The 27,283-nt window shown below is 43.0% G+C and overlaps 1 protein-coding gene and 1 long non-coding RNA gene across 12 annotated transcripts in view; one reads left to right on the plus strand and one right to left on the minus strand.

Moving 5' to 3' along the window:
- UBP1 (upstream binding protein 1) overlaps positions 1–27,283 on the minus strand; it is a 64,935-nt gene that overhangs the window by 12,371 nt on the left and 25,281 nt on the right. For 5 of the 11 annotated variants that reach the window (XM_086365693.1, XM_086365694.1, XM_086365699.1 and 2 more), the window contains exons 3-8: positions 12,231–12,307; positions 7,991–8,096; positions 7,467–7,573; positions 5,212–5,364; positions 4,998–5,108; positions 4,442–4,549 (exon numbers count right to left, since the gene is read on the minus strand). In XM_086365693.1, the coding sequence (XP_086221819.1) occupies positions 4,442–4,549; positions 4,998–5,108; positions 5,212–5,364; positions 7,467–7,573; positions 7,991–8,096; positions 12,231–12,307 (662 nt within the window). The remainder of the gene's footprint in view (positions 1–4,441; positions 4,550–4,997; positions 5,109–5,211; positions 5,365–7,466; positions 7,574–7,990; positions 8,097–12,230; positions 12,308–27,283) is intronic. The other 6 variants (XM_086365695.1, XM_086365696.1, XM_086365702.1 and 3 more) reach the window with 2 other exon arrangements.
- On the plus strand, positions 1,066–3,750 carry LOC147347993 (uncharacterized). The gene is made up of 2 exons (XR_015150887.1): positions 1,066–2,799; positions 3,663–3,750. It is a non-coding gene; the product is annotated as an uncharacterized LOC147347993 (long non-coding RNA).

The following is a 27,283-nucleotide window of genomic DNA, read 5'->3' on the forward strand; positions in this document are numbered from 1 at the left end:
GCCTGCCTATCGAGGTCTGAACAGCAGCAGAGGCAAGCAAGGGCTCGCAAGCACCGCCTAGCCCTGTGTGCTGACGGGATGCGACTACCCGCCGGGTGTGGCGCTCGCCCGCCTCCCCAAGGAGCAGGCGCCCCGGCACCGGGCACTTGCTCGCTCTTGGGTGGAGCCATCCCCCAGTAAGAAGAGATGGGCCCAGGGTCACAACACCAGAACCGCAGAGGGTACTGCCTGCAGCCATCTAGCTATGTGTTCATATCATCTAGAAGGGGCAGAGTGGACTTCAGTGTTTTTCACAGTTCTGACCAAATACAGAGCCAAAGATCCGGAGACACGTTAACTATACAGCTGCGCGCACGGACAACGCTGAAGCCAACACGCCGCGCAGGCCGGGGAGGCCACAGCCGCTGAGGGCAGAGGGCTCCACCCCACGCCACGGGGTTCCTTCCAAGCCTGACTACGCCCCCGGTGTCCAGGGTCCACGGTCGTCGTCACCTCCTCCCGACTGACACGAAAAGGCTGCCTCTTTCGCCATGGCTGCAGGCCACGAGACTCTGCCAAAAACTGGGCTAAAGACCATTCAGAGATACTCGGATGGACACTGAGGAAGTACAGGACTCTAAAAAAATTCTACATGTCAAGGGGTTTTCAACTTTTTGCTTTCAAAATAATTCAGGAAGACATCTTGTCAGCTGACAGACACTGAGCTGGATCCATCAGAGCATACAAAAAAGAGATCACTGGAATTTCTGGCAGGTATCTCAGAAGGAGTTCCAGGGCCTGAATGACACAGTGCTACAAAGAAAAATCTATGTATCCAAACAAGGTTTCTCTTAGCTACACAAAAGTTATAAGAAGTTCTAGCCTCATCATCCAAAATACATTTCCAATAACAATTCTATTTTTATAGTTAGCAATTATTCATCAAAATGTATATGATTTTTTATTCTGATAAATTGGTAAAAATAGTAAGTTTTAAATTGCTCAACTGACTTAAGCTTTATATGGTCACAGGAAATTTTAAAAATGAAATTTCAACTTATATTAAGTTTGTGGTAAAAAAAAGTAGGGTGATTTTTAAAAGTTTTTCAGGCATGAAAGTATATCCTATTTGGACAAAATTATTTAAGGGGAATGAAAGAGAAAACATGAGATCAAGAAGTGTGAAAGTGTTAGTCACTCAGTCGTGTCCGACTCTTTGCAACCCCATGGACTGTAGCCCGCCAGGCTCCTCTGACCATGGAATTTTCCAGGCAAGAATACTGGAGTGGGTTGCCATGCCCACCTCCAGGGGATCTTGCCGACCCAGGGATCAAACCTGGGTCTCCTGCACTGCAGGCAGATTCTTTACCATTTGAGCCACCAAGCTTTCAAACTTAGAGGGTAATGTGCTGGCTTCACCTTCAGCCATACATACAAATATTCACTGTGTCAGAAAACTATTTCCTTTGCAACTATTTAAATTTATGATGAAAACTTTCAGATGTCAATCTAAAAATGTGCAAGGGAATTGTACTCTTTCTCAAAGTTCTTTTGTGTGAAGTCAAGACCACTAGTCTGAAGGGCTCTTGAAGACAGAAACCAAGTCTCCCCAAAGGTTACAGGAGCTCAGCAGCGTGTCTGACACCCATCAGTAACATGGGTGAAAATAAAACCAAAGTCCCAGAATCTTAACATTCTTCACAACTACCCATTAGGCAGCCCCTCAGAAACAGGGAAAACGACCACAGACTTGATGTTTCAACTGTCATCAACTTGACAGCTAAATGACATCTAACCTGGCTGCAATGCCATGCTAAACCCTGGCATGTCATACCAAGTTCACTGTACATGACATTTTCACAATGCCCGCTCTTTTCAAACTAGGACCTTTGTTCTTTCCAGCTTACCAAGTAGGACCTCCTCAGCACCTACAGAATGAGGAGCACAAGACCCTGTGAGCCGCCCGACACGTCTCCTGACTTGCTGGCGCCAAATGCTCACGGCCACCTTCACAACGCGGCAGATCTTCCTGCTACACCATCTTCCCCAGTTCAGACTCCAACAACACAGCATAACACGCACATCTTAACAGCTTTGACCTTTTCCTATCGAGTCTCCCCAAATCCGCTTTGGTAATTACTGCCAGGTATATAACTGAGGAAACAAAGCCATCAATAGCTCGAGGCAGGTAGTAAGTATAGCAAAGATACCAAATTTACTGTAATTCCATCAACATGCTTTTTTCACTTTTACGTATCTGGATTCTTCTAGCATAGAAAAGTAGGGCTGTTAACTGACATCTGAAACTTGCCCGATAATTAAGAGACTCGATTCACTGAACACTGGAAAACCAGCACTCAATGCAAACTGGCCTTCGCAGGTTCTTCAACGGCCAGGCTGGATGAAACATCAAGACTCTCCCACCTGCTTTTTTTCTAGGCTTTTCTTAGTCTCGACCTAGGAGGGTGCAGGCACACCAAGGAGTATTTTCAGTGTTTCTTCTACCTTGTCATTCTTCCCTGGCTTTACAAGTAAGCAATGGTACTGCTTCAGCAAGGTTCCAGCAACACCCGACCCTGACCCACAGGGTGGCACCTGTGGTGCCCCGTGAACAAAGTCCCTCCCCAGGAGGAACAGAAAATGAGGACCCACTGGCAGACCGCAGGCCCTGACAGCCCAAATCCAGGCCCATGAAACACAGCTCAGATGTCAAGACCAACAGAGACGCGGAGGGCCCGGGTGTGCTGGGCTCTCGGGAACCTACGGTGTGGCCTCTGTTCATGCAGGACCGTCTCACACGGCACCATGCAGCTTCAGCAGGTAAGTCTGGATCTTCCTACTGAAAGCCAACTGTCACTCTCAGAGAACTGTAAGAAATGCTGGCCGACTTTTGTAGGCACTCGAAGAAATATACAAAATGCCGCAGACTTTTCTTTTCTAAGGAATTAATCTGTACCTTGTTTTTAACAAACACGTTTCCAAGAAGACCTCTAACTACCTCCTAGTCTTAACCAAACCAAACCAAACCAAACGCAGTCTGGGGCAGCAAGCAATGCACCCCAGGAAGACATGCTGATCTGCTGACAGGCCACTGATCTGCTGACATTTTGCATACTTCAGACTTAAGAATCATGAATTCTTAACAGTTCTACTGTTTACAAATTAGTTCTGGGCTATAACACATTTAATTTATAATCAGAACCCATTCATTTTAGCTAGTTTACAACAAGAGGGGGAAAGTGACTTGCGTTACCAGGGTTTCCCCCCAGGAAGTTTACTGAGAACCATTTGTGTCTTCAGCTGGGAAATGAGGGGAACAGAAACATAAAACTGGAGGGTGGACGTTTGAGGGAAGGGAGTATACAGTGGTTCCGTACAACCTGTGGTATGAATCCAAAAAACCCACTTAAAGAAAATGCATCATGTGTGGGGCCCTTACCCCTCAGAGAAGGATATTTTCAGTTTTATTATGTACAGAAGCATTTAAAATATTTTCACTCAATGCTTTACTTCAGAAATAATAATCCTATGAAGGCTGTGGCCTTCATAGTCTACAGTTAATTACCAATGCGCGTGTAAGGGTCAAAGTCATCAAACTCCGCAGTGATGAATACAGTAGTCATTAATACATATGATGACAGCTATTTTTAAAAAGTAATGTTTTCTGTTTCCATTTACTGCAGGTATAGAACTAATCTAAGTTAATACCACAGGATAATCCTCTGTCAACTGTTTGATGAAATATGAAATAAAGACCTTCTTTCTTCTTAAGCTGGTCAAGTTCATATTCAACCAAGGGCCCCCTGGACTGTACACACTGTGGGGAGCCAGGGCCGAGTGCAGCCAGGTGCCCCCGGCCGGCCTGAAGCGTAAGGTCACAGTGCGGGCGCCAAGAGGAAAGGCTAACACAGCCCAAGTCCAGTGCTGCCGAACAGGCTTTTCAAAGCGCAGACGCGCATTCTCGCGCCATGTGCGGGAAGGGGACACAGTACTGCACAGGCTGCTGTCGGGCTGCTGCCATCACTCCTCTGAGTATCCATGACATTTTCTTATCACTTGCACACGTGAGAAAACAAACCCTTTTTTAATTGCACGGAAGTAACTATTTTACTACAAGAATGTTCAATCAATGTCAGTGCTCATAAAGGGAATGTTGTGTGCAAAGGAGAGAGGGAGGGAGAGGAGCACAGGAAGGAGGCAGGGAGTGAACACAGCTCTGGGTGCCATTTTTTTTCCCCCTCCGAAACCACCCAATATGGTCAACTTTGTTTTAAAGTGTTAGATTTAGGAAATTGTCCTCAGTGAGGAACCAACAGAAAGCAGGAGTCTAAACAAAAGCAAATTCAATCAGGACAAGGACATCAAAAACAAATTTGGCTTTATGTTTCAGTGGGAGTCGGTCCTATATCTAACACTGCACAAGGTTTCTTGCACAATGAAAAGAGAAGCAGAAGCCCCTTACACTGCCTCGCTTTGCCAGAGAATCACCGTAGTCTGCTGGCAAAGTCCGCTTGCTGGACTTTTTCTGCTCATGTTCAACTGCATCTTCAATTATAGGCTCAAGCCTCATCTGGACAAACACCAAAGATTGGGATCAATGTCTTTTCGTTACACAGAGAAAGATCTAACACCCTGTTTATGTCTCCACCATCCGATTAAACAAACATCCGACCAGCAGGATTCCAAGGTTTTAGGAAGATGCAAAACCCCAGACGTGACAAACATCGGACGTTCTGGGTCCCGGCTTAATGTCTAACCAACTTCGGGGATTTTAAAGTAAGTCTGCTTCCGAGACCCGACTGGGATTTCAGCATCTTCATTCCAGACCCCACCCAGGAAACCAATCACTTAAACTCCCCCAATTTAAAGAGTATTTTCCCCGCAGATTTTCACCAAGAACATTATGCCCAATGACCACCCAATCTTCCCGGACCCTTCGCGGCCAAAACTCATCCTCAGAGGTGGTGCCAGAGGGCACGGCCCGGCTCCTCCGCAGAGCCGGAGTGGCGCCGCATTACCTCTGTGAGGACCGTGGTGTCATAGGACGGCTGGTACTTCTCCTTCTCGTGCGCGGCTCTCTTCTCCATCTTCTCTCGGTCCGTTTTTTGTTTCCTATCTGCACCTTTTGGCTTAAAAACAAAGCAGACTTTTTCATCTATCAGGCCTCAGATGCACACCTTTTACAAGCAACGCCAGGCCTCACTTACTCAAAGCCTGCTTTCCAGCTCTCACCTTAAAAACTTTGATTTGGCAGCTAGCTGAGTGTAGGTGATCTGTGTATTCTCCATTTTCATTCTGCTTGAAGGTGTCAACCTGGATCCTAAAAGGCACTCCCTTCTCACCTCCGTGCTTCCGGGGAGTGAATTCGGTGCTGATGCAGTGTACCTAGAAGAGGACTCGAGCTGAAATGGGTCCAAGTCCTGCCCACTGGTCACCCTTCAGCCCTGCTGCCTTTCAGAAGTCCCACCACAGGGAAACTCCAGAGCCTTTCACACAGACTCCCACCTATGAGCCAGCTATCTGTCGGGACTTCCCCTTCCCAGATCCAGCAGAGGCTCTCTGAACTGCCTGCTCCAGGGCCTCACCTCTAACACAGGAAAGGCTCCAGCGATGAGCACCGTCAGTGTAGTGGCCTTCCTGAGTCTGTCCCCGACCCCCGCCCCAGACCAGACCCATGGTCCTGAACCTGCACGGGGCTCGATCCACAGGAACCGTCACGCCATTACTTAGAGCCCCAGGGTTTGCCCTCTACTGCCAGGACCCCAAAACCCAGCCAGCTGGCCACCTTGCTGCTGTTCCTATGTCATCAGCCTGTGGCACTTTGCCTGGGACTTTCACAGTCCACAAGGCTCATCCCTAGCTCCACGGGCATCCATCTGAGGCTCCTGAGGGTGGACGCATTTCCCACCACTTCTGCCCCCTCTTCCTGTGCCACCTCGGGGACGCTCCAGGGTACTGCACAGTGTTAGTAACAAGACTTTAGTAATTTCTGACGGCGACACGTCTCCTCTTCGAAGAACTCAAGGTTAAACTGATTTCTACACTAACACTGAGATATATAGCCAGTTCATACATCCCTCTTTCACCACATAATCAGATACCCTGTCAGATGAACAATATGAGACAGTAACAAGTAACACAGCCCTACTGACTATTAGCTGATGGGGGACACTGCTTGGAGGACCCAAAAATGCAAAATACTAAAGATTCTCTAAAGTTCACACAAACCAGAGTCTACTTAGGCTGGTTAGCAATTAAAAGCAATCTTCCTTTTCTATATAAAGATCACCTACTCAGCAAATTTTAATTCCACCACTGACAAATTTGAATATACTGAATATTAGAATTACTGTTGATTTTATTTTACATATAATGATACTATATATTTGTTTTTTCAAAAACTAATATCTTAGGAGATACAAACTGAGCATTCACAAGTCAAATGAAATGCCCGAGGGTTGCTTTACAGTATTCCACCAAGAAACAAAAGGGGAAATTATAGTATCTGTAGAAGCCAGGAGAAGGGCACACAGACAATTCATTATCTTCTCTTATTTTTATGGGGTTTGAAATTTTCAGTGTTAAAATATTTTTAAACAAAGCTAGACTATACTTTTTATAGTGTACTGCTAAGTCACTTCAGTCGTGTCCGACTCTGTGTGACCCCATAGACAGCAGCCCACCAGGCTCCCCCGTCCCTGGGATTCTCCAGGCAAGAACACTGGAGTGGGTTGCCATTTCCTTCTCCAATGCATGAAGGTGAAAAGTGAAAGTGAAGTCGCTCAGTCCTGTCCGACTCTGAGCAACCCCATGGACTGCAGCCTACCAGGCTCCTCCGTCCATGGGATTTTCCAGGCAAGAGTACTGGAGTGGGGTGCCATCGCCTTTTCCGTTTTATAGTATGCTATGCTAAGTCACTTCAGTCGTGTCCGACTCTGTGTGACCCCACAGACGGCAGCCCACCAGGCTCCCCCGTCCCTGGGATGCTCCAGGCAAGAACACTGGAGTGGGCTGCCATTTCCTTCTCCAATGCATGAAAGTGAAAAGTGAAAGTGAAGTCGCTCAGTAGTGTCCGACTCTTAGCGACCCCATGGACTGCAGCCTACCAGGCTCCTCTGTCCATGGGATTTTCCAGGGAAGAGTACTGGAGTGGGGTGCCATTTTCAATCATCTCCTTTAAAAATAGGTTTTGTTCCAGACAAATACATTCTGACAAGAAGTTTTGATTATTGTTACTACCAGTGATAAACGTAGTATTTAAATAATGCTTTACACATCAGATGGTCTCTATGTGTTAATGTCTATACATGTTGAACTTAGTACATTAACTCCAATTTAACAGTGTATGTTTGTATATACAAAAGACATTACAAGACAGTTTACAAATAAGCATTTAAGGAAAATAAGATCCTGCACCAAGAATTCAGTCTCACCCACGGCCTTCTGAACAGAGGCTGGTGAGCTTGTAATAATGGGAAACTCCAAACCTGAATGAAAGCAGATGTGCGTTTTGCAGGATCCCACAGAAATTCAACTGCATTCAACTGGCTTGGATTTGTCCTTGTGTCAATTATTCCCACGGACATTGGAATATCTGCATTTTAAAAAGAAGTGACATAGGAACAAACCAATTAAAAGGTTACAACTAAGATGATTATGTGCTAATGAAACTATTCCGTCCTTTTTCCTTAAATGTTCTGCGTGGTCAATCACTTCAGCCTCAAAGCCCACTTACTCCGCATCGTACTTTCTCCCACCATGGTTTGTTTCTATTTCATTTTATTAAGAAAATGAGGGACTGATGCCAATCAACAATGATCTAAATGATTTCAAACTCGTAAAATTTCTGGCTCAGTTTCACTAAGCACACACACACACAAACCCCAACTTCATTTTTAACTATAAAACAACTCAAGTCACACAGGATCTGCTGACATCAAACCGTTCCCCACTCATCACACATGGTGTGGGGCTAGCGTATCAACATGGGCTCTTCTGACGCCACCTGTACCTAAGTCGAGGAGTCTGTCTCCGGGGCGATTCCACTTCCAACCTTCAAGTTGCTGATGCTCTGTATATTGGAGTCGTCGGTCATGGAATACAACTCTTATGATGCTCTACGGAATAAGAGGGGGAAATGAACACTTTCAAACTGTCCCAGCTAAAGAGCACAAGTGTATTCACTTCTTATACATTAACCTATAACAGAAAAGCATACAAAAGCAAACTCTAATTTACACATTTTGCAAGTGAGCTGTCTTGTTCTTGGATACCTAAGTTATAGGTACAATTAATGATACTTGGTGCAAAGAATTCTAACTCAAATAACAAGAATAAAATGGTTTCTTAGGTAAAATTTTTATTAAAACATTTGATATTATAATTCAAAATTAAGGTCTGTGTCCATAAGAAATTAGGAAGAGTTATATCTCTATAAAGAAAACATTAGGGACGACCCTGGCTCTCCCGTGGTTTGGGCTCTATGTTTCCAATGCAGGGTGCCTGGGTTTGATCGGTGGGCAGGGAATTAAGAACCACCCCCCAGCACGCTGCATAGCAACCGCCCCAAAGTGTCAAGAGCACGGGGTGAGGGTGGGGAACTGCCACCCGCCCCCGCAGAGAACCTATGTACAAAATTAATTTAAACTGCAAGTAAGTTATCTGAGGTAAGCAAGGGAAACAAAACAGGAAAGAACACGGGTAAACGTCATCCAAACACTCAAGTTCGTTCCGATGGAAGGCTTTAACTCTACCCCACAAACTAGGCCACTCTCTGCTCTCCACCTATCCCTCCCTCACCTGCCACAGGTCTGGGCTGCCAACTATTATTTTGTTTCAGGGACAGGCTAACAGGTCATCAAAATGGATGCAGATACCATATTTGCACTAATTAGTGTTCCTGACACATTTATAAGTAACTGCTTCTCAGACTATGATGGAGTAAGATGATCTTATTTCCAGTAGACTCCCTGCTGGATGGAACAGGAAATAGCTTGTGAGCCATACACAGAAATATTACCATCAGTGCCCCTGCCTCCCCCAACACCACATGCTGTCCAAACCAAAGCTGATACGTACTTTGAAAAGAACCATTTACAAGCGCAGCACAGAATATGTCATGATTTTGATTCTCTCGTATTTAGTAAGAACCAGATCAAATCCATGAATTCAGATAAAAATAGTTTGAGAATATACTAGTTTATAGTGCTGTACTAAACCCCTTTCTAGGTCAGACTAAGTAGCACAGTGAGGAACATGAAGGGAGGACCACACTTAGGAAATGATAGGATATAAAGAAAACCTCTTAAATGAGATTGGAAAGGGGAACAGTTGTTCTCTGGAAAGTGAAGTTGCATCCGACTCTTTGCAACCCCATGAACTTGAGCCTGCCAGGCTCCTCCGTCTATGGGATCTTCCAGGCAAGAATACTGGAGTGGGTTGCCATTTCCTTTTCCACAGGATCTTTCTAACCCAGGGATGGAACCTGGGTCTCCCGCACTGCAGGCAGACTCTACCATCTGAGCCACCCGAAGTTCTGGCTAAAAGGAGACAATGCACCTAGAGAATGAGCCACAGATAAAGGAGCCCTAACAGTAAGACAGAAACAGAACAAGCAGAGAGAGCATGCTCAATATTTTCAGCACATCAAGAAGTTCCCAAGCACCTTTGCTCAGCAACATTTGATCCCTAAAACTTTCCTTCAAGAGTGAGTCAAAGATCATGGGGGCAGGAAATTCAACTCTAGATGGCTGCAGAGTATTCTAACGGCTCTTCTAGCTGAAAAAGGATGTTGTCTTTTAAGAAATTCATCCTGAGGACTTTCCTGGTGGTCCAGTGTTTAAGACTCCACGCTTCCAATGCAGGAGGCACAGGTGTGATTCCTAGTTGGGGAACCAAGACGCCATGTGACGCAGCCAGAAAACCAAGAAAAAGAAATTCATCCTGAAGGCTCTGGCAGCAGCTAACTGCAACTCTGAATCCCAGACAAGCTCTCGTGACATGACTGGCTGTATTCACATCCACCAGGAATCAGACATGCGGTTTCTCAAGTGGTTGATCAAACTAATTTAAGACCGTTTAAAAAGTAACCCTGTGACTGTCACAATGACAACAGAGTTCACCCACATCATCCCTGAAGTAACATATTACTAGGCTGAATATTAACCAGGTGTGGTACAATTTGGCAAAGGTTTGCCAGGATGCCCAATACTTGTCTGACAATGATGAGCTGGAACCAGGTCATGCTGAGAGAATCAACACTGATGATAAGCCTCCTGGACTCTGGAAAACGAGAGCTGTGAGTCTCCCTGACCAAACTCTATTTGTCACTATAGAGACTATGGTGACACTATCTGTCTATAGTCCAGCAGAGTATAACCAATCCAATGGGGCTTGCTTACTGGGAACAATGCTGACACCTTTGTAAAAAGGTGAATCTGATCAGTGTTTACCGCAGGTGAGAAAGCAAAATGAGGGAATTTTTACAAAGCTGGCCTGAAGCTTAACGTTAAAAAAAACTAAGATCATGGCATCTGGTCCCATTATTTCAAGGCAAATAGATGGGGAAAAAGTGGAAGCAGTGACAGATTTTATTTTCTTGGGCTCCAAAATCACTTCCAGGGGTGACTGCAGCCATGAAATTAAAAGATGCTTGCTCCTTGGAAGGAAAACTATGACAAACCCAACAGTGTATTAGAAGGCAGAGATAGCACTTTTTGACATAAGTCCGTAAAGTCAAAGCTATAATTTTTCCAGTAGTCATGTATGGATGTGAGAATTGGACCAAGAAGAAGGCTGAGTGTGAACTGTGGTGCTGGAGAAGACTCTTGAGAGTCCCTTGGACAGCAGGGAGATCAAACCAGTCAATCCTAAAGAAAATCAACCCTGAATATCCACTGGAAAGACTGATGCTGAAGCTGAAACTCTAATACTCTGGCCACCTGATGTGAACAGCTGACTCATTAGAAAAAACCCTGATGCTGGGAAAGATTGAGGGCAGGAGGAGAAGGGGTCAACAGAGGATGAGATGGTTAGATAGCATCATTGACACAATGGACATGAGTTTGAGCAAACTCCAGGAGATAGTGAAGAACAGGGAAGCCAGGCATGCTGGTCACAAAGAGCTGGACAACAACAAATGATTAAAAAAATACAGTCATCTGACTCACCCTCTAGGGAAACGACCAAACTCACTGATGCAGCACAGACATGACAGAGTCCACATGTAAACAGCACATGTGAGAACAGGTAAGTCTCCCCTCTCCTTCCATTCCAAGCATGCTGGGAGTCCTAGGAGTCAGGAGAGACCTGGGCGCTTACTCCAGGTTGGCAAGACGGTGCTCCAGCGGGGAGCAGCTCTCCTAGCATTGGGAGCTTTGTGCCCCTAAACGTTCAAAGGCTCTCAGGCCCGCAGTGCTGGACAGCTGCTTTCGGGACGCTAGGTTTCTCAGCATCAGTGCTGCCGTGCCCTCCCCACGCTCAGCTTCTGAAAAGGGACGGGCCTCTCCAACCGAGTGCCTCTCCGCACTGAGGGCCCAGCGGGCCTCCCTGGAGGAAGACGGAAGCACCGAGAGAAGTCCTGCTTCTCTCTCACTAACACAGCCCCACTGAAGTTTTCCCTCTTCCCACTGAAGCTTCTTCCATAACCCTTGCCCTGAAACGCTCTAGAGTTCTGATGTTACATTGTGTGGTGAGGGACAAGTGAAGACAAGAAGGATCCACCATCCATGATACTGCAGGAGCCAGGGTGGGTCTGAAAATCCTACAAGGACTGGGTTTGGCCTGGAATGAATGACTCTTCAGATACTCCAGTTGGGTGAAGAAATAGAATTTTACTTAAGAGAAATTTTAAGACGTAAAATAAAAGGATCTTTAGAAGTATCACAGTAACACTCACACCTGCTCCCTCAGTAACTTCTCCCTAAGGCACCTTTTAAAGAGAAATGAAGTTTTTGTCATTTCAGTTACTGAGTTTTCACCCTTGCTCAGCTACAGCTAACTGTTCTCTGGCACCTTGTTTCCAGAGGGCCTCAATATTTACTTCACTCAGTAACTGCTATAATTCCTATTTTACAGAGAAGTAAACCAAATATAGCTCAAAAAGTTAAGTTTTAATAAACCCATTACTTCCTTAAAGTGACATTAAATAATTTGTTAATAACTCCTGCAACAAAAACGAAACTCTTGCAGCAAAACTGCTATTGTTTTGAGTCGTTTCAGCATCTTTTCAGAATGTCAATGGAGGTCCTTACCTTTACCAGTTTTCCAGTGATCTCAGGCACATCTCCCATTTTCCGATTATCCAGCATTCGAATTTCGTAAGACTGACCTACATGTAAAAACTGGGTATCAAAAACAAGCCATATAAAGAATCTAACCCTGTGTATTCAGCTCTCTCTCAAACACACAATTAACCAGTGTTAATTTCTTAGAGAAGCAACTTGGGTTGATCTTTCTCTTTCCTGCAAGTCACATCCTTCCCTCCTTCCACTCACAGAAGACTGACGAGTTCCTTGGTCACTTCACTTTCCTCTCACACTACAGTTTCGTTACACATACACACATGATCTGAAACCAATTTTTCTTAACAGCTTTACTGAGGTATATCTTACATACCATAAAATTCACCCTTTTAAAGTGTGCAATTGTTTTTTAGTATATGCAGACTTGTGCAGCCATCACTGCTATTAACTTTAGAGCACCTTCATCACCAGAAAGAAAACATACCCGTGAGCCCTCCCACCCCCAGCCCCTCGCAGTCACTCATCAATCTACCTTTTGCCTCTTGGGATTTACACGTGCGGCCTTCTGTGACTGGCTTTTTCACTTACGTGTCAGTCTTTCCTATTTATGGCCAAATTATTCAACTGAACACACACACCACATTCCGTTGATTCATTCAAGAGCTGACAGGCATCTGGGCTGTTCCCACTTTTGGGCTGTTATAAATAATGATACTAGCAACATCTGTGGACAGCTTTTGTATGAGCTAGGGTCAAATTTTAATCCTGGAGCCTTCTTCCTTGTGTCAGGTAAATCCAACTTCCATTTTGTCACTGCTCAATTTTGGGCCATAAAAAAACACAAGTAGATTCTCACATACCAATCTATTTAATTAGGAAAATAAGCTGCTGCCAAAAGTCAAGTAATATGCTCCAGATTTACTAAAAAAGATTTCTGGATTAACTATCATTAAATAATAAAAGTGACAGCATAATTTGATATGTAGAAAATTAGGAGTAATTAAAGAGGGCTTCTAGTCCATATGAAGTTAAGGCTCTTTATGATGAAACTACCAATATCCTACCCACACTACACTGGGCTTACAAAAAAACATACAAAGGGTGTAAGATCATACGGTCAAAATATAAGTTACCAAAATACAACCAAATCACTCCAGGGCTGGTAAAGGAAAATAACTGCCATGTGTACCACTAAAGAACAGTCCTTACATTAATTCAACACACCGAGAGATTAAACTAAAAAAATAACTGTATTGCAAGAGAGATTTTTTTCCTTTACAGTTAAATATGTAGCACACTAAACAATGGATCTGAACTGATCTTTTAAAAAGGCAGATGAATATCCAGGAGTGCTGGGGAGCTGCCTCCACTGCACACGTGCCCCCGGGACGCGCCTGAACCATGCCGCTGCCGAGGGCCCCAGGACCAGACCGCAGTTTCGGCATCTGCACATCCTCTATCAAGGGAGGGGTGTCCAGCACACAGAGTAGAGAGGCGACAGGCACCCGTATTAAAAACAGCCCTCGTACTAAATAAACCCACGCAAGCAACACAGGGACATCCCCACATATAAACAGCCCTCCCAAACCACAGTAGATAATTGTTTTTTTTCCCCTAAACTCACAGAGTAAGAGAATATAAGTAAAATGGAGAAGAAGAGGAACCACTCCTAGTTAAAAGACCAAGAGAATTTCCCTGAAAGAATAAACAATGAAGCAGACCTCTTTGATCTAATAGACACTGAGCTCAAAAAGGAGGTAATGAAAATATTGAAGGAATTATGAAAGGCTATTGATAGAAATGCAGATTATTATAAAAAGGAACTAGAAACTATAAAGAGGGGCCAAGAAAAATTAGAAAATTCATTTCCTGAAAGCTGAAGTAAAGGCAATGAATACCAGAATGAATAATGCAGAAGAAAGAATAAGTGATCTGGAAGGTAGAATAATGGAAATTATCCCATCAGAAGAGCAACTAGAAAGCCAAATTAAAAAACAAAATGAAAGCAGTGTAAGAGACCTACCTATGGGATAATCTAAAGCATGCCAATCTACAGATAACAGGGGTTCCAGAAAGAAAGGAAAGAGAAAAAGGGACTGAAAATGTATTTGAAGAAATTATGGCTGAAAACTTCCCAAACCTAAAGAAGGAAACAGATATCCAGATACAGGAAGCATGGAGGGTCCCAAATAAGATGAACCCAAAGAGACCTACACCATGACATAATAAAAATGGCAAAAGTTAAAAGGGGACTCCAAAGGCAGCAAGAGAAAGACAGAGTTCATTACAAGGGAACTCCTGTAAGACCACAAACTGATTTCTATACAGAAATGCTGCAGGCCACAAGGGATATATTCAAAGTCCTGAAAGGGAAAAATCTGCGACCTAGGACATGCTCTACCCAAGAGCATCATTCAGAACAGGAGAGATGAAGAATTCCTCAGACAAGTAAAAACCAAAAGAATACAGCAATACTTAGCCTATTTTAAAGAAAATATTGAAAAGTCTTCCCTACATAGTAGTAAAGAAGAATCTATAGAAAAGAGAAAAATCCACAATTAGAAAATAAATCACTTAAATAAGCTAGCACACACATTTAAAAAAAAAAGACAAATTCCTGTGAAAGTGATGATAACCATAATGAACAGTGAAACGATAAACATCAAGATACAAAGTGAAAGTCGCTCAGTTGTGTCCAACTCTTTGTGACCCTATGGACTGTAGCTCCTCTGTCCATGGAATTCTCCAGGCAAGAATACTGGAGTGGGTTGCCATCTCCTTCTCCAGGGGATCTCCCTGACCCAGGGATTGAACCTGGGTCTCCTGCATTGCAAGCGGATTCTTTACCAACTGAGCCACCAGGGAAGTGGTGAAGATATTAAAAAAAGACATCAAAATCATAAAATAGGGGTGGGGAGGGAGTAAGAGAATGCAGACTTTTCCCCCTAGAGTATCTTTTGAGCCCATATGACTAACAGTCTAGGGAAAGGAGATAAAGGAAGCCGTTGATATTCTTGAAAAACAGAGTAAGCACAAATCAAAAACAAAACAGTTTCATAAAAAAACAAAAAGAAGAGAACATAAGTGTAATACAAGAGAAAATCATGAAACCACAAAAGGAAAAACAAAGGAAAAAGAAAAAATATAAAATCAATGGGAAAATAGGTTTAAAGTGGCAATACATACATAGTTATCAATAATTACCTTAAATGTCAATGGATTAAAAGATGCAGAGCTGCAGGCTGGATTTAAAAAAAGAAAACAGAGGCTCAACTACACTGGCTGTAAGAGACCCACTTTAGGGCAAAGGACACACACAGACAACGAGAGGATGGAAAAAGCTACTTCGTGCAGACAGAGAAGACAAGGAAGAGGGGGCTGCAATACCCTTAACAGAGAAAACAGACTTTAAAGACAAAGGACACTAGACAGTGACACAAGAACCACAGGAAGATTTTACACTTGGCAACGTATACGCACCTGATAAAGGAGACCCAGATACATAGACTAACAGACACAACGGGAAAAGCTGACAAGAGTGTAATAGCTAAAGACTTCAAGACAGAGAACCAGTAAGGCAACGGAGATCTTAAATGATACAACACAACAGGAGACTTAATTGATATTTTTAGGACATTTCATCTACCCACACACACATAAAACCAGAATACACATTCTTTTCCAGTGCACATGGAATATTCTCTAGGACTGATCCCACACAAGGGCACAAAACAAGCCTCAACAAATTTAAGGTCTCAAGGATCTTTTCTTACCACATTACCGTGAAACTAGAAATAAACCACAGTGGGGAGAAAAAAAAAGCAAAACACAAACAATTAAAGGAGACTAAACATTCTACTAAAAAATTTACGGGTCAACATTGTAAAGCAATTATACTCCAGTAAAAATTTAAAACCAAAAAACCTAACAGATTTCAAGGATGAAATCAAAGGGGAAATTTTAAAATACCTTGAGGCAAATGAAAATGAAAACACAACCATACAAAATCCACAGGACGCAGCAAAAGGAGTTCTTAGAAAGAAGTTCATAGAGATACAGGCCCTCCTCAAGAAAAAAAAACACTCAAACAACCTAACTTACAACTTAAAAGAATTAGAAAAAGGAGAACAAATAAAACCTAAGTCATCAGAAGGAAGTAAACAGTAATTATCATAGAGGAAACAGAGACTAAAAAGCACACACAAACAGACACACAAAACATCTCCCCACAGGAACTTCCCCGGTGGCCCAGTGGCTAAGACTTCACACTCCCGATGCAGCAGGTTCCCTTGGTCAAGGAACCAGATCCCAGATGCCACAACCGAAGATCCAGCAGACTGTAACTAGCGACCCAGCAGGCTACAACGAGAGATCCTAAGGCCGCCACAAAGAGTGCCCGCAAGCCACAGAACTGCGGAAGACTAGGCACGGCATCCCCCGACCCCCCACGCCGAGCCTTCTACAAACCAAAGTCCAGGACCAGATGTCTTCACAGGCGAATCTTACTGAACATACAAAGAACCTATACTAACCCTTCTCAAACTCTTCCAAAAGACTGAAGAGGAGGGAACACTCTCAAGGACATTCTATGAAGCCACCATCAACCTGATACCAAAACCAAAGATACCATGAAAAAAGAAAGCTACAGGCCAATATCTTTAGATGAATACAGATGTAAAAATTCTCAACAAAGTATTAGCAAATCGAATCTAACAACACATAAAACAGATCATATACCACAATCAAGCGGGATTCATCCCAAGCTCACAAGGATAGTTCAATATATGCAAATCAGTCAATGTCATGTACCACATTAAAAAAGAAAAGTCAAAACCCACATGGTCGTCTCAATAGATGCAGAAAAGCCATCTGACAAAATTCAACACCCAAATGTATACCAAAATGGGTATACACAGAACATATCTCAACATAATAAAAGCCATTTATTACAAACCCACAGCCAATATAATAATTCAACAGTGAAAAGCAGAAAACATTCCTGCTAAAAACTGGAACAAGACAAGGATGCCCACTGTCACCACTTCTATTCAACTCAGAATTGGAATTCCCTGACACAGCAATCAGAAAAGAAAAAAGAAATAGAAGGTAACCAAACTGGATGGGAAGAGGTAACATTGTCCCTATACACAGATGACATGATACTGAAAATCCTAAGGATTCCACACAAAATCTACTAGATCTGATAAGTGATATCCTGCCCTCAAAGTAGCAGAATACAAGATTAACTTTCAGAAACTGGTTGCACTTCTTTACACTAACAATGAAATATCAAAAACAAAAAAAAAGTAAAAAAAAAAAGTACCCTTTAAAATCACAACAGCAAAATACCTAGGAAAAAATCTGACCAAGGAGATGAAAGACTTATGTGCTGAGAACGATAAAACATTAATACAGGAAATTAAAGAAGATTCAAAGAAATGGAAGCTACCCATGTTCTTGATTGGAAGAATTAATACTGTTAAAATGGCCATACTACCCAAAGCAGTCTACAGGTTTAATGCAATTCTTATCAAATTACCTATGACATTTTCTACAGAACTAGAACAAATAATTAAAAAATGTATACAAAACTATGAAGACCCAGAATTGCCAAAGCAATCCTGAAGGACAAAAAAGACAAAACAAAACAGGAGGCACAACTCTTCCAGACATTAGACAATAAACAGCATAGAACAGCACTGCCACAAACACACACACGGATCAAAGAAACAGAGAGAGCCCAGAACTAGACCCACACACCTGCAGTCAGCTGTCAGCAAAGGAGGAAGATTATAACAAGCGGAAAAGTCTCTTCAGCGAGTTGTGTTGGGAAAGTGGACAGTTACATGTAAATCAATGAAGTTAGAATTCATACCATACCACCATGCACAAAAATAAACTCAAAATGGCTTAAAGATGTAAGCTTAAGACATGACACCTGAACACTCCTGGATGAGAACACAGACAAGACATTCTCTGATATAGATCATACCAAATATATTCTTAGTCTCTCAAGGCAGATGAGAACAGACAAGACATTCTCTGACATCAGTTCAGTTCAGTCACTCAGTCATGTCTGACTCTTTGGGACCCCATGTATCGCAGCACGCCAGGCCTCCCTGTCCATCACCAACTCCCGGAGTTCACTCAGACTCACGTACATCGAGTCGGTGATGCCATCCAGCCATCTCATCCTCTGTTGTCCCCTTCTCCTCCTGCCCCCAATCCCTCCCAGAATCAGAGTCTTTTCCAATGAGTCAACTCTTCGCATGAGGTGGCCAAAGTACTGGAGTTTCAGCTTCAGCATCAGTCCTTCCAATGAACATCCAGGACTGATCTCCTTCAGAATGGACTGGTTGGATCTCCTTGCAGTCCAAGGGACTCTCAGGAGTCTTCTCCAACACCACAGTTCAAAAGCATCCATGCTTCAGCGCTCAGCTTTCTTCACAGTCCAACTCTCACATCCATACATGACCACAGGAAAAACCATAGCCTTGACTAGATGGACCTTTGTTGGCAAAGTAACGTCTCTGCTTTTGAATATGCTATCTGATGCTGCTGCTACTAGGTCGCTTCAGTTGTGTCCGACTCTGTGCAACCCCATAGACGGCAGCCCACCAGGCTCCCCTGTCCCTGGGATTCTCCAGGCAAGAACACTGGAGTGGGTTGCCATTTTCTTCTCCAATGCATGAAAGTGAAAAGTGAAAGTGAAGTCGGTCAGTTGTGTCCGACTCTTAGCGACCCCATGGACTGCAGCCTACCAGGCTCTTCCGTCCATGGGATTTTCCAGGCAAGACTACTGGAGTGGGGTGCCATTGCCTTCTCCGAATATACTATCTAGGTTGGTCATAACTTTCCTTCCAAGGAGTCAGAGTCTTCTCCAACATAGATCATACCAAATATATTCTTAATCTCCAAAGACAATAGAAAAAATACACAAATGATATCTTATCAAAGCTTTTGCACAGCAAAAGAAAAAAAAGAAAGTTTAGCTGCTCAGTCATGTCTGACTGACTCTTTGCGACCCCAAAGAGGCTCCTCCATCCATGGGATTTTCCAGGCAAGAGTACTGGAGTGAGTTGCCATTTCCTTCTCCAGAGGATCTTCCCGGCCCAGGGGTCGAACCCAGGTCTCCCACATTGTAGACAGATGCTTTACTGTCTGAGCCACCAGGAAGTCCTTTGCACAGCGGAGGAAACCATAAAAAAAAAAAGACCACCTACAGAATGGGAGAAAATACCTGCAAAAATAAATGGGCTTAATTTCCAAAACATACAAACAGTTCATAACACTGAACAATAAAAAAAAAAAATAACCCAGTTGAAAAATCGGCTGGAAACCTAAAACCGAAGAAGAAATACAATGGGCAACAGAACATGCAAAGATGCTCAATGTCACTAATTATTAAGAAACACAAGTCTGAAGTAAAATGAGGTACTACCTCACACAAGTCAGAATGCCATCATGAAAAAGTCTACAAATAACAAATGCTGGAGAGGGAGTGAAGAAAAGGAAACCCTCCTACACTACTGGTGGGAATCCAAGTTGGTGCAGCTACTATGGAAAACAGTAGAGCGTTTCCTCAGAAAACCAGAGTTACCATATGATCCAGCAATCTCACGCCTGCAGATATATCCAGACAAAACTATAATTCAAAAAGATAACTCCATCCCTATGTTCACAGGAGCACTATTCATAATAATGAAGACATGAAAATAACCTAAATGTCCACTGACAGATGAATGGATAAAGAAAACGTGGTCTATATATAATGGAATACTAGTAAGTGGTTAAAAAAACAAAAGAGCCACATAACGCCACTGGCAGCAACATGGATACAAACAGAGGCTACCATACTAAGTGAAGTAAGTCAGAAATAGAACAGGTACCATATGACGTCACTTATGTGTGCAATCTAAAAAACAAGAGAACCTAGCTACGAAACAGCAGCAGAGTCATGGCCATAGAGAACAGACTGGTGACTGCCAAGGGGGAGGAGGGCGGGAGAGGGATGGTTTGGAAGTTTGGGATCAGAGACAGGAACTAGTATCTGCTGTGCTGTTGTTTAGACACTACATCGTGTCTTTGCGACCCCGTGGACTGTAGCCTGCCAGGCTCCTCTGTCCGTGGAATTTCCCAGGCAAGAATACTAGAGTAGGTTGCCATTTCCTTCTCCAGGGGATGTTCCGAACCTAGGGATCGAACCTGCATCTCCTGCTTGGCAGGCAGGTTCTTTACCATTGAGCTACATGGGAAGCCCAAACTAGTATATATAGAATGGATAAGCAACAAGGTCTTGCTGTATAGTACAGGGAACTATATTCAATCTATCTTGTCATAAATCATAATGGAAAAGAATGAAAAAGAATGTATAACTGTATCATTCTGCTATACACCAGTAATTAACACAACACTAAGTTAACTATACTTCAATTTAAAATTCTTTTAATTTAAAAAAAAGAATGAATCTTTGATACACCATTATGTATCCGAAATTATACTCAACCTCAGGAAGTTAGAAAACAAAAATTAACAAAATGTTTGTGCTAATTATCAGATCAACAAAAAAAAATTCAATTAATTAAAAAAAAAAGACAAGTGGGTAAAAATGGGGGAGAAATAAGAACATAAGATATGGAGAACAAGTTAAATACTGCATCTTTTGACTCAGTTCTGGTTAGTAAGAGGAGGAATATTCGAACCTCACATCACACATAGAGGACTAGCTCTTACACAAAAAGAAAAGAACTCCTAAAAAATTGTTAACAGATGCCCAACGTTCCTAGCAGAAAATGAGTAAATCATGTGAACATGTGGTTCACACTAGAGAAGGAAAAGCCAACAATTCTTAAACATATTAAAAGACATCATACCCCTGGGAATTCCCTGGCGGTCCAGTGGTTTCAACTTGGCAAGCTCATTGCTGGGGCCCTGGGTTAGATTCCTGGTCAGAGAACTAGATTCACAAGAAGCATGGCATGTGCAAAAAAAAAAACAACAAACATTTGACCTCCACCAGGGACATCCAAGTTAAACTCACAATAAAGTGGCTTTTCACCTAGTGGGTGAGCATGAATTCCTCAGTTTGAGATGTCTCAGCTAAAGGGAAACAGCCACTCTCATCTGCAGACAGTGGGGGCGGAAATGATTTCAGAAGCAGTGGTCACTCGCTGGAGGTTCTGAAGGTAGAGCCTGCGCGTTTTCTGGTGTGAGACAGGGAGCAGCTGAGAGCTCCTTCAGGTTTTTGGCAAGGGAATTCCCTACACGGGGAAGAGCGCAAGGAGCAGATCTGTGGGAGAAAACCAAGACTCAAATGGGGCCGTGCACATTTGAGTCCGAGAGACCTGCTGGGCATTCATGTAGATAGTCGAGCTGACTTACAAATTGGACAACAAGCCAAAGAGAAGCGGCCTGCGAGACAGGAGGTGAAGCTTTCTCACCAGGGTTGCCTCTTGGTCTTCAAAATCTCAGAATTCTCAGGGCTGAAAAGGTGAGAAAGCTCCATGTTCCTATCTTCGTCTGTATTACTTGCCCTCCTCAACCTTAGGACACTTCTGTGCTCAATATCAAGTTCCACCTGTTTCCACAGAGATCAGAATTTGCTGCTCCTGTATTAAAGCACTATAGATTTTTATTCTTCTCAAGACTCCAGTATTCTTGCCTGGAGAATCCCAGGGACAGAGGTGCCTAGTGGGCTGCTGTCTATGGGGTCACACAGAGTCATGACTGAAAAGACTTAGCAGCAGCAGCAGCAGCAGCAAGTCAAAAGCAGATTTAAAAAAAAAAAAAAAAAAAAACTAACACTTAGCATGCTTCAAATGATTTCCCTTTTGGAAACTATAGACACTATGTATGTCCTTGCTTTCCTCCTTCAGCTTCATCCTGAGTCTCTCACTATTTAGAAATCCCTCCCAACAATTTCATTCAATGGCAATACCCACTGAGAGTAACAGCCAATGATACCACATTTTATTGGTTCAATTTCTTCTTCTATTTGATCTCTTCCCATAATTACCTTAATAACACAACTTCTAGGTTTGTTCCATTGATCTACATTAGTCTAGGTTCTAAAAGAAATATAAAAAGGGTCCCACTACCAATGAAGAATAAAGTTAGACAAACTAAAATATGCCATGAGTTATGAGTCTTATTTTTAGCTTCATCTTCTGAATTTACCTTTAATGAGCTTTCTTTACTCCCTTCTTAGCTTAGAGAAGCAAGAGCACTGACAGAATTAAAAAATGTAACTGTTACAAGTTCATATCCCCACCCACCTCTGAATATAGAGTCTAAGATGGACATGTACTCCAGGGCAACATGGAGCCCAAGATGTGACAGACCCCCCTGGAGTAAGTTCAAAGCATTTATTTCTAAGGCCCTAATTCAGAAGGTTATAACAAGAACAAAAGCTAACCTTAAGAAAATCTACAACAGTGTAAAATGAAATATTACTGGGGAGGAGTGGAGAAAAAGCTACAGAAAGAATGAAAAGGATGAGCCAAAGTGGAAACAACATCCAACTGTGGTTGTACCTGGTGCTCAGATGTTGCAAAGACTATACTGCATCAGTTCACTTCAGTCGCTCAGTCGTGTCCGACTCTTTGCGACCCCATGCAGCACTCCAGGCCTCCCTGTCCATCACCAACTCCCGGAGTTCACCCAAACCCACGGGTAGACTCTTCAAACGGAGAGCTCCCCACTCGAGGCTCCACAGTGGGACTACAGGTTTTTACTTCATGTCAGAGGTTTAAGCCTTCTCCTTACCGAAGAGCTGAGAAGGACAGCTACCCATGCATAACCAGGAAAACACCAACACAGTTTAAAATCTCTATTTTTATTGGTCAATAAAAACTGACACTCTAAAGCATCAATACAATTGGAAAACTTGTTTTAATTTCTACCCAACTGGTGAAGACTACACAGAATTTACTTTCTCTGTGGTGTTACACAGTGACCAGTATTTTTCAGCAACAGCTGCTCGGGACCCAGATGGGAGACTACTGGTAGGAATGACCAAGCCATGGCTGAAGAAGGGCTGCACCTGTGTGTCAAGCCTCCTCCGAGGAACCCATTTATAAGAAGTGGTAGTGAGAGGATGTTCACATATTTACCTGAATATCTGAAGCAATAAAAAGGTGAAGTACTTCCCCGGTAGGCCAGTGGCTAAGACTCTGCACTCCCAACTCAGGGGGCCTGGGTTTGATCCCTGGTCAGGGAACTAGATCCCACATGCTGCAGCTCAGAGTTCGCATGCCCCAACTAAAGAAACCACATCCTGCAACCAAGACTGAAGATTTTGCGTGCCACAACTAAGACCCGGAGCAGCCAAATAAATAAATATATATATATTTAAAGTGAAACACGGTCCCTAGAGCAGCAGCATCAACATCACTTGGAAACTTGTCACAAACGTAAATTCTCTGGCCCTCCTCCAGACCTACTGACTCAGAAACTTTATCAATCATGTTTTGATAAGCCCCCTGGGGGATCCCAATGCATGCTAACATTGGAGAACCACGGCTTTGTGAAAAGCCACAGATATCCATTCAGTTTATATTCTTTCCACCACAAAGTATTCGGGACCTTCTTCTGGGAATAACTTGTCTACGTCAAAATTAAGAACTAAGTGAATTTAAAGCTGTTTCAATTACATATTCTTTACCAGTAACCAAAATTCACTTAATAGTCATTTCCTTATGTAACAGGATTGTACATCTTTTTAACAGTCTAGGATAGCTCTGGCTCCAGTACACAAACATGCTCCACAAGTCCACTTATCTTCATATATATTCATTACACTTTTGTGTACAGTCCATACATTTGAATATACATATATGTGCATTCACACACACACATGCGTACATGCAAAGGCTGAGGGTTCATTAGGTGCCCATTTTAAGACTCAGCTTTGACTGGGCCTTCAGGGATAAGCTAGGAGGCAGGACTGTAGGATGCAGAGTGTTTTTGTCTAAAACCTGAAGAGAAAACGCCAGCCACACCATGGAAACGGCTCTGATACACAACAGTGGCCCATCCTGCACCACTCTGGAGCTTACTACCTAGTATACATCCGTCTTGGCTGGTGTGTTAGCTTCCTTCTGCTGCTGTAACAAATTACCACAAACTCAGTGACTTGAAAATTATACAAATGTATTACAGTTCTAGAGTTAAGAAGTCTAAAACGGGTCTAGAGGGCTACAGTAAGGCTGTCAGCAGGCTACATTCCTTCTGGAGGCCGTAGGGGGAAAGCTGCTTCCTTTTCTTTGTCTGCTTCTTGAAGTAGTCTCCAGCCATTGGTTTGTGGCAATGTTCTTCCCTCCATCTTCATCTCCCTCTGACACCCAACTCTCCCGCCTCTTTCAATTCTAAGGATCCTTGTGATTTCACTGGGCCACTGGATAATCCATTAATAATCTATTTCAATAGTTTTAATTAAATCATACCTGCAAAATACCCTTTGTTATAAGGTGCTTTCCAGGTGACACAGCGGTAAAGAATGTCCCTGCCAACGCAAGAAGCGAAAGGGACGTGGGTTTGATCCCTAGGTTGGGAAGATCCCCTGGAAAAGGAAATGACAACCCATTCCAGTATTCTTACCTGGGAAATCTCATGGACAGAGGAGCCTGGCAGGCTACAGTCCATGGGGTTGCAAAGAGTCAGAACCAACTGAGCATCTTAGCACAGCACAGCAATCATACTTGCTAACAAACCCGGCAAAATTTCTGAATTGGTAGGCAGCTATCTAGTCCCAGGGTTGCATTCTAACGCTTTGTAAAAACTGCTCATAATATCTGCCACACGAAACTAACATGTCAGCCAAGATTATTAAATTTAGTCTTCCAATACAATCAAAAACCATTAAAGCTACTGAGTTATAAATAACAGTAAAAACAGCAAAGGCTAGCATTGTGCTTCCTATGTAACTCAATTTAATTCTCACCTACCTTAGGTGGGGGTTATTAAAGAATTTGCTGAAATGAGCAAGCAGTAGAATGGGATCTAAACACAGGCCCAGGCCCTAGAGATGGCTGATGACAACCGCTCGCTGCTACCCTCTACCGCTCACTCTACCACACACAGAAAAATACTCAAACCGTCAGTCACAGCAACCAAGAGAAACGTTTAAAAGGAACAAAAGGGTATCTGAATAGTGTGTGTAAGGACATCCCTAGGGAGCCGAGGTGCATATATCCTGGGCACTTATTGAAAAGCAGGGATGCCAACTTCTACCATCTACTTTAGGAATGGAAGTTCTCCCTTCCATTGTATCTTTTAGTGACAAGACCATGAGATTCATCATAACTATGCTTAAGTATAGTTCAGTCACCACAGGAACCAATAAGTTTATTGCAATAAATAAAATGTTAACAATAAAATTTTTTTATATACAAAGAGTGTCATAAAACAAGATTACAATCTTCACAGGTGTCTATAAAGGGTTCTAATTCAATCGCTACCTGAGCTGAGCAAGCAGAACTAGATAACTGTGAAAAGAGCTTTATTGTATACCCTTTAATACCTTTTGAACTTTGAACCATGTATATAAATCTAGTTAAACTGTTAAAATTTTAAATGGTGACAATTAACTCAAAATTTAGAAAACACTGGAACTATTCTAGTAAAGAGACCTGGTGGTTAAGAAAACCAGATTTGGAATCAAACCTCTGGGGTTAAATCTCTATAAAGACCATAGTCAATCAAACAGGGTAACTGGAGGAATAACTATTGTTTTTGGTAAATAAGGCAAATTCCCACGGCAAGTCATTTTCCTTTGGTAGAGCTTAAGAGTTAATTTGAACCTAAGAAAATTAACTTGCGAGCAAATCTGAATAAAAATCTAACTCCTAAAAACCAGAAGACTAAATAATAAATTATGTCAACACTTAACAGTGACACCATCAAAGCTGACACACAGATGATACTACACTACAATGGGTCATTGCGATACATTTCACATACTTTGCAGCAACTTTTCAGGGTAATGTCACTCTGTGTGGGTCAGTCACATCCAGCTCTTTGAGACCTTACAACTGTAGCCTGCTAGGCTCCTCTGTTCACGGGATTTCTTAGGCAAGAATACTGGAATGGGTTGTCATTTCCTCCTCCAGGGGATTTTTTTTCCCAACCTTGGATTCACATCCATGTCTCCTGCATTGCAGGTGGATTCTTTACCACTGAGCCACTTGGGCAGATGCTAGCTAAAAAATAATCACAGGATTCTACTGGAACTCCTAGTTAAAAATTAACCAAGCCCGATTTTCATTTTCCACATCTACACCTGATTCTTTTTATATTTCAGGAAAGGCTTCTGTAAAAAATCAGAACTGTACATGCACAACTGAGAATGTCTCCTTTTGAAAGGTGAATCTAATCAGCTTGCTTTGCTGAGGGATCAGATCAAGATGGTGGAGGAGTAGGATGTGGAGCTCACCTTCTCTCACAAATACAAAAAAAACCCCATCTACATGCAGAACAGTTCTCACAGGACATATACTGAATGCTTGCAGAAGACCTCAGACTTTCAAAAAGGCAAGGAATCCCAAATAACTGGATAGCACACACAGAGAGAAAGACAAAGGGATCTAGATAAGACCTGCACTTGTGGGAGGGAGCCGTGGAAGAGGTAAGGTTTCCACACGCTGGGAAGTCTCCCTGGCGGGGAGATCATCAGACAGAGCGGGAGCTTTGGAGCCTCAGAGGAGAAGGCGGCAACCGGTGTGTGCAGCGCAAGACTGGGAGAGACCCGCACAGAGGGCTGGTGCCTGGAGCAGCACTCGGCAGCCTGAGACGCTCAGCAGCTGGGACAGACTCGGGCTGGGTGCTGGGGCGCAGGCCTCAGAGGCTGGGTCCTGGGGAGAGGATGACGGCCAGCACACACTGAGGAAAGTGGCGGCAAGCATCCCAACCAAACTGCACGCCAAAAACAGAGAAATTAAACTAACACAAGCTACACAGAGACACTGCCACACATAAATAGCCCACCAAGGCCACAGTAGATAACTTTCTCCTAAACTCACAGAGTAAGAGAATATAAGTAAAATGAAGACGCATAGAGAGTCCCA

Source organism: Bos grunniens, chromosome 22 (genome assembly GCF_055505025.1).
Source record: "Bos grunniens cultivar Pamir isolate PY7600 chromosome 22, Bosgru_T2T1.0, whole genome shotgun sequence".
Lineage (NCBI taxonomy): Eukaryota > Metazoa > Chordata > Mammalia > Artiodactyla > Bovidae > Bos > Bos grunniens.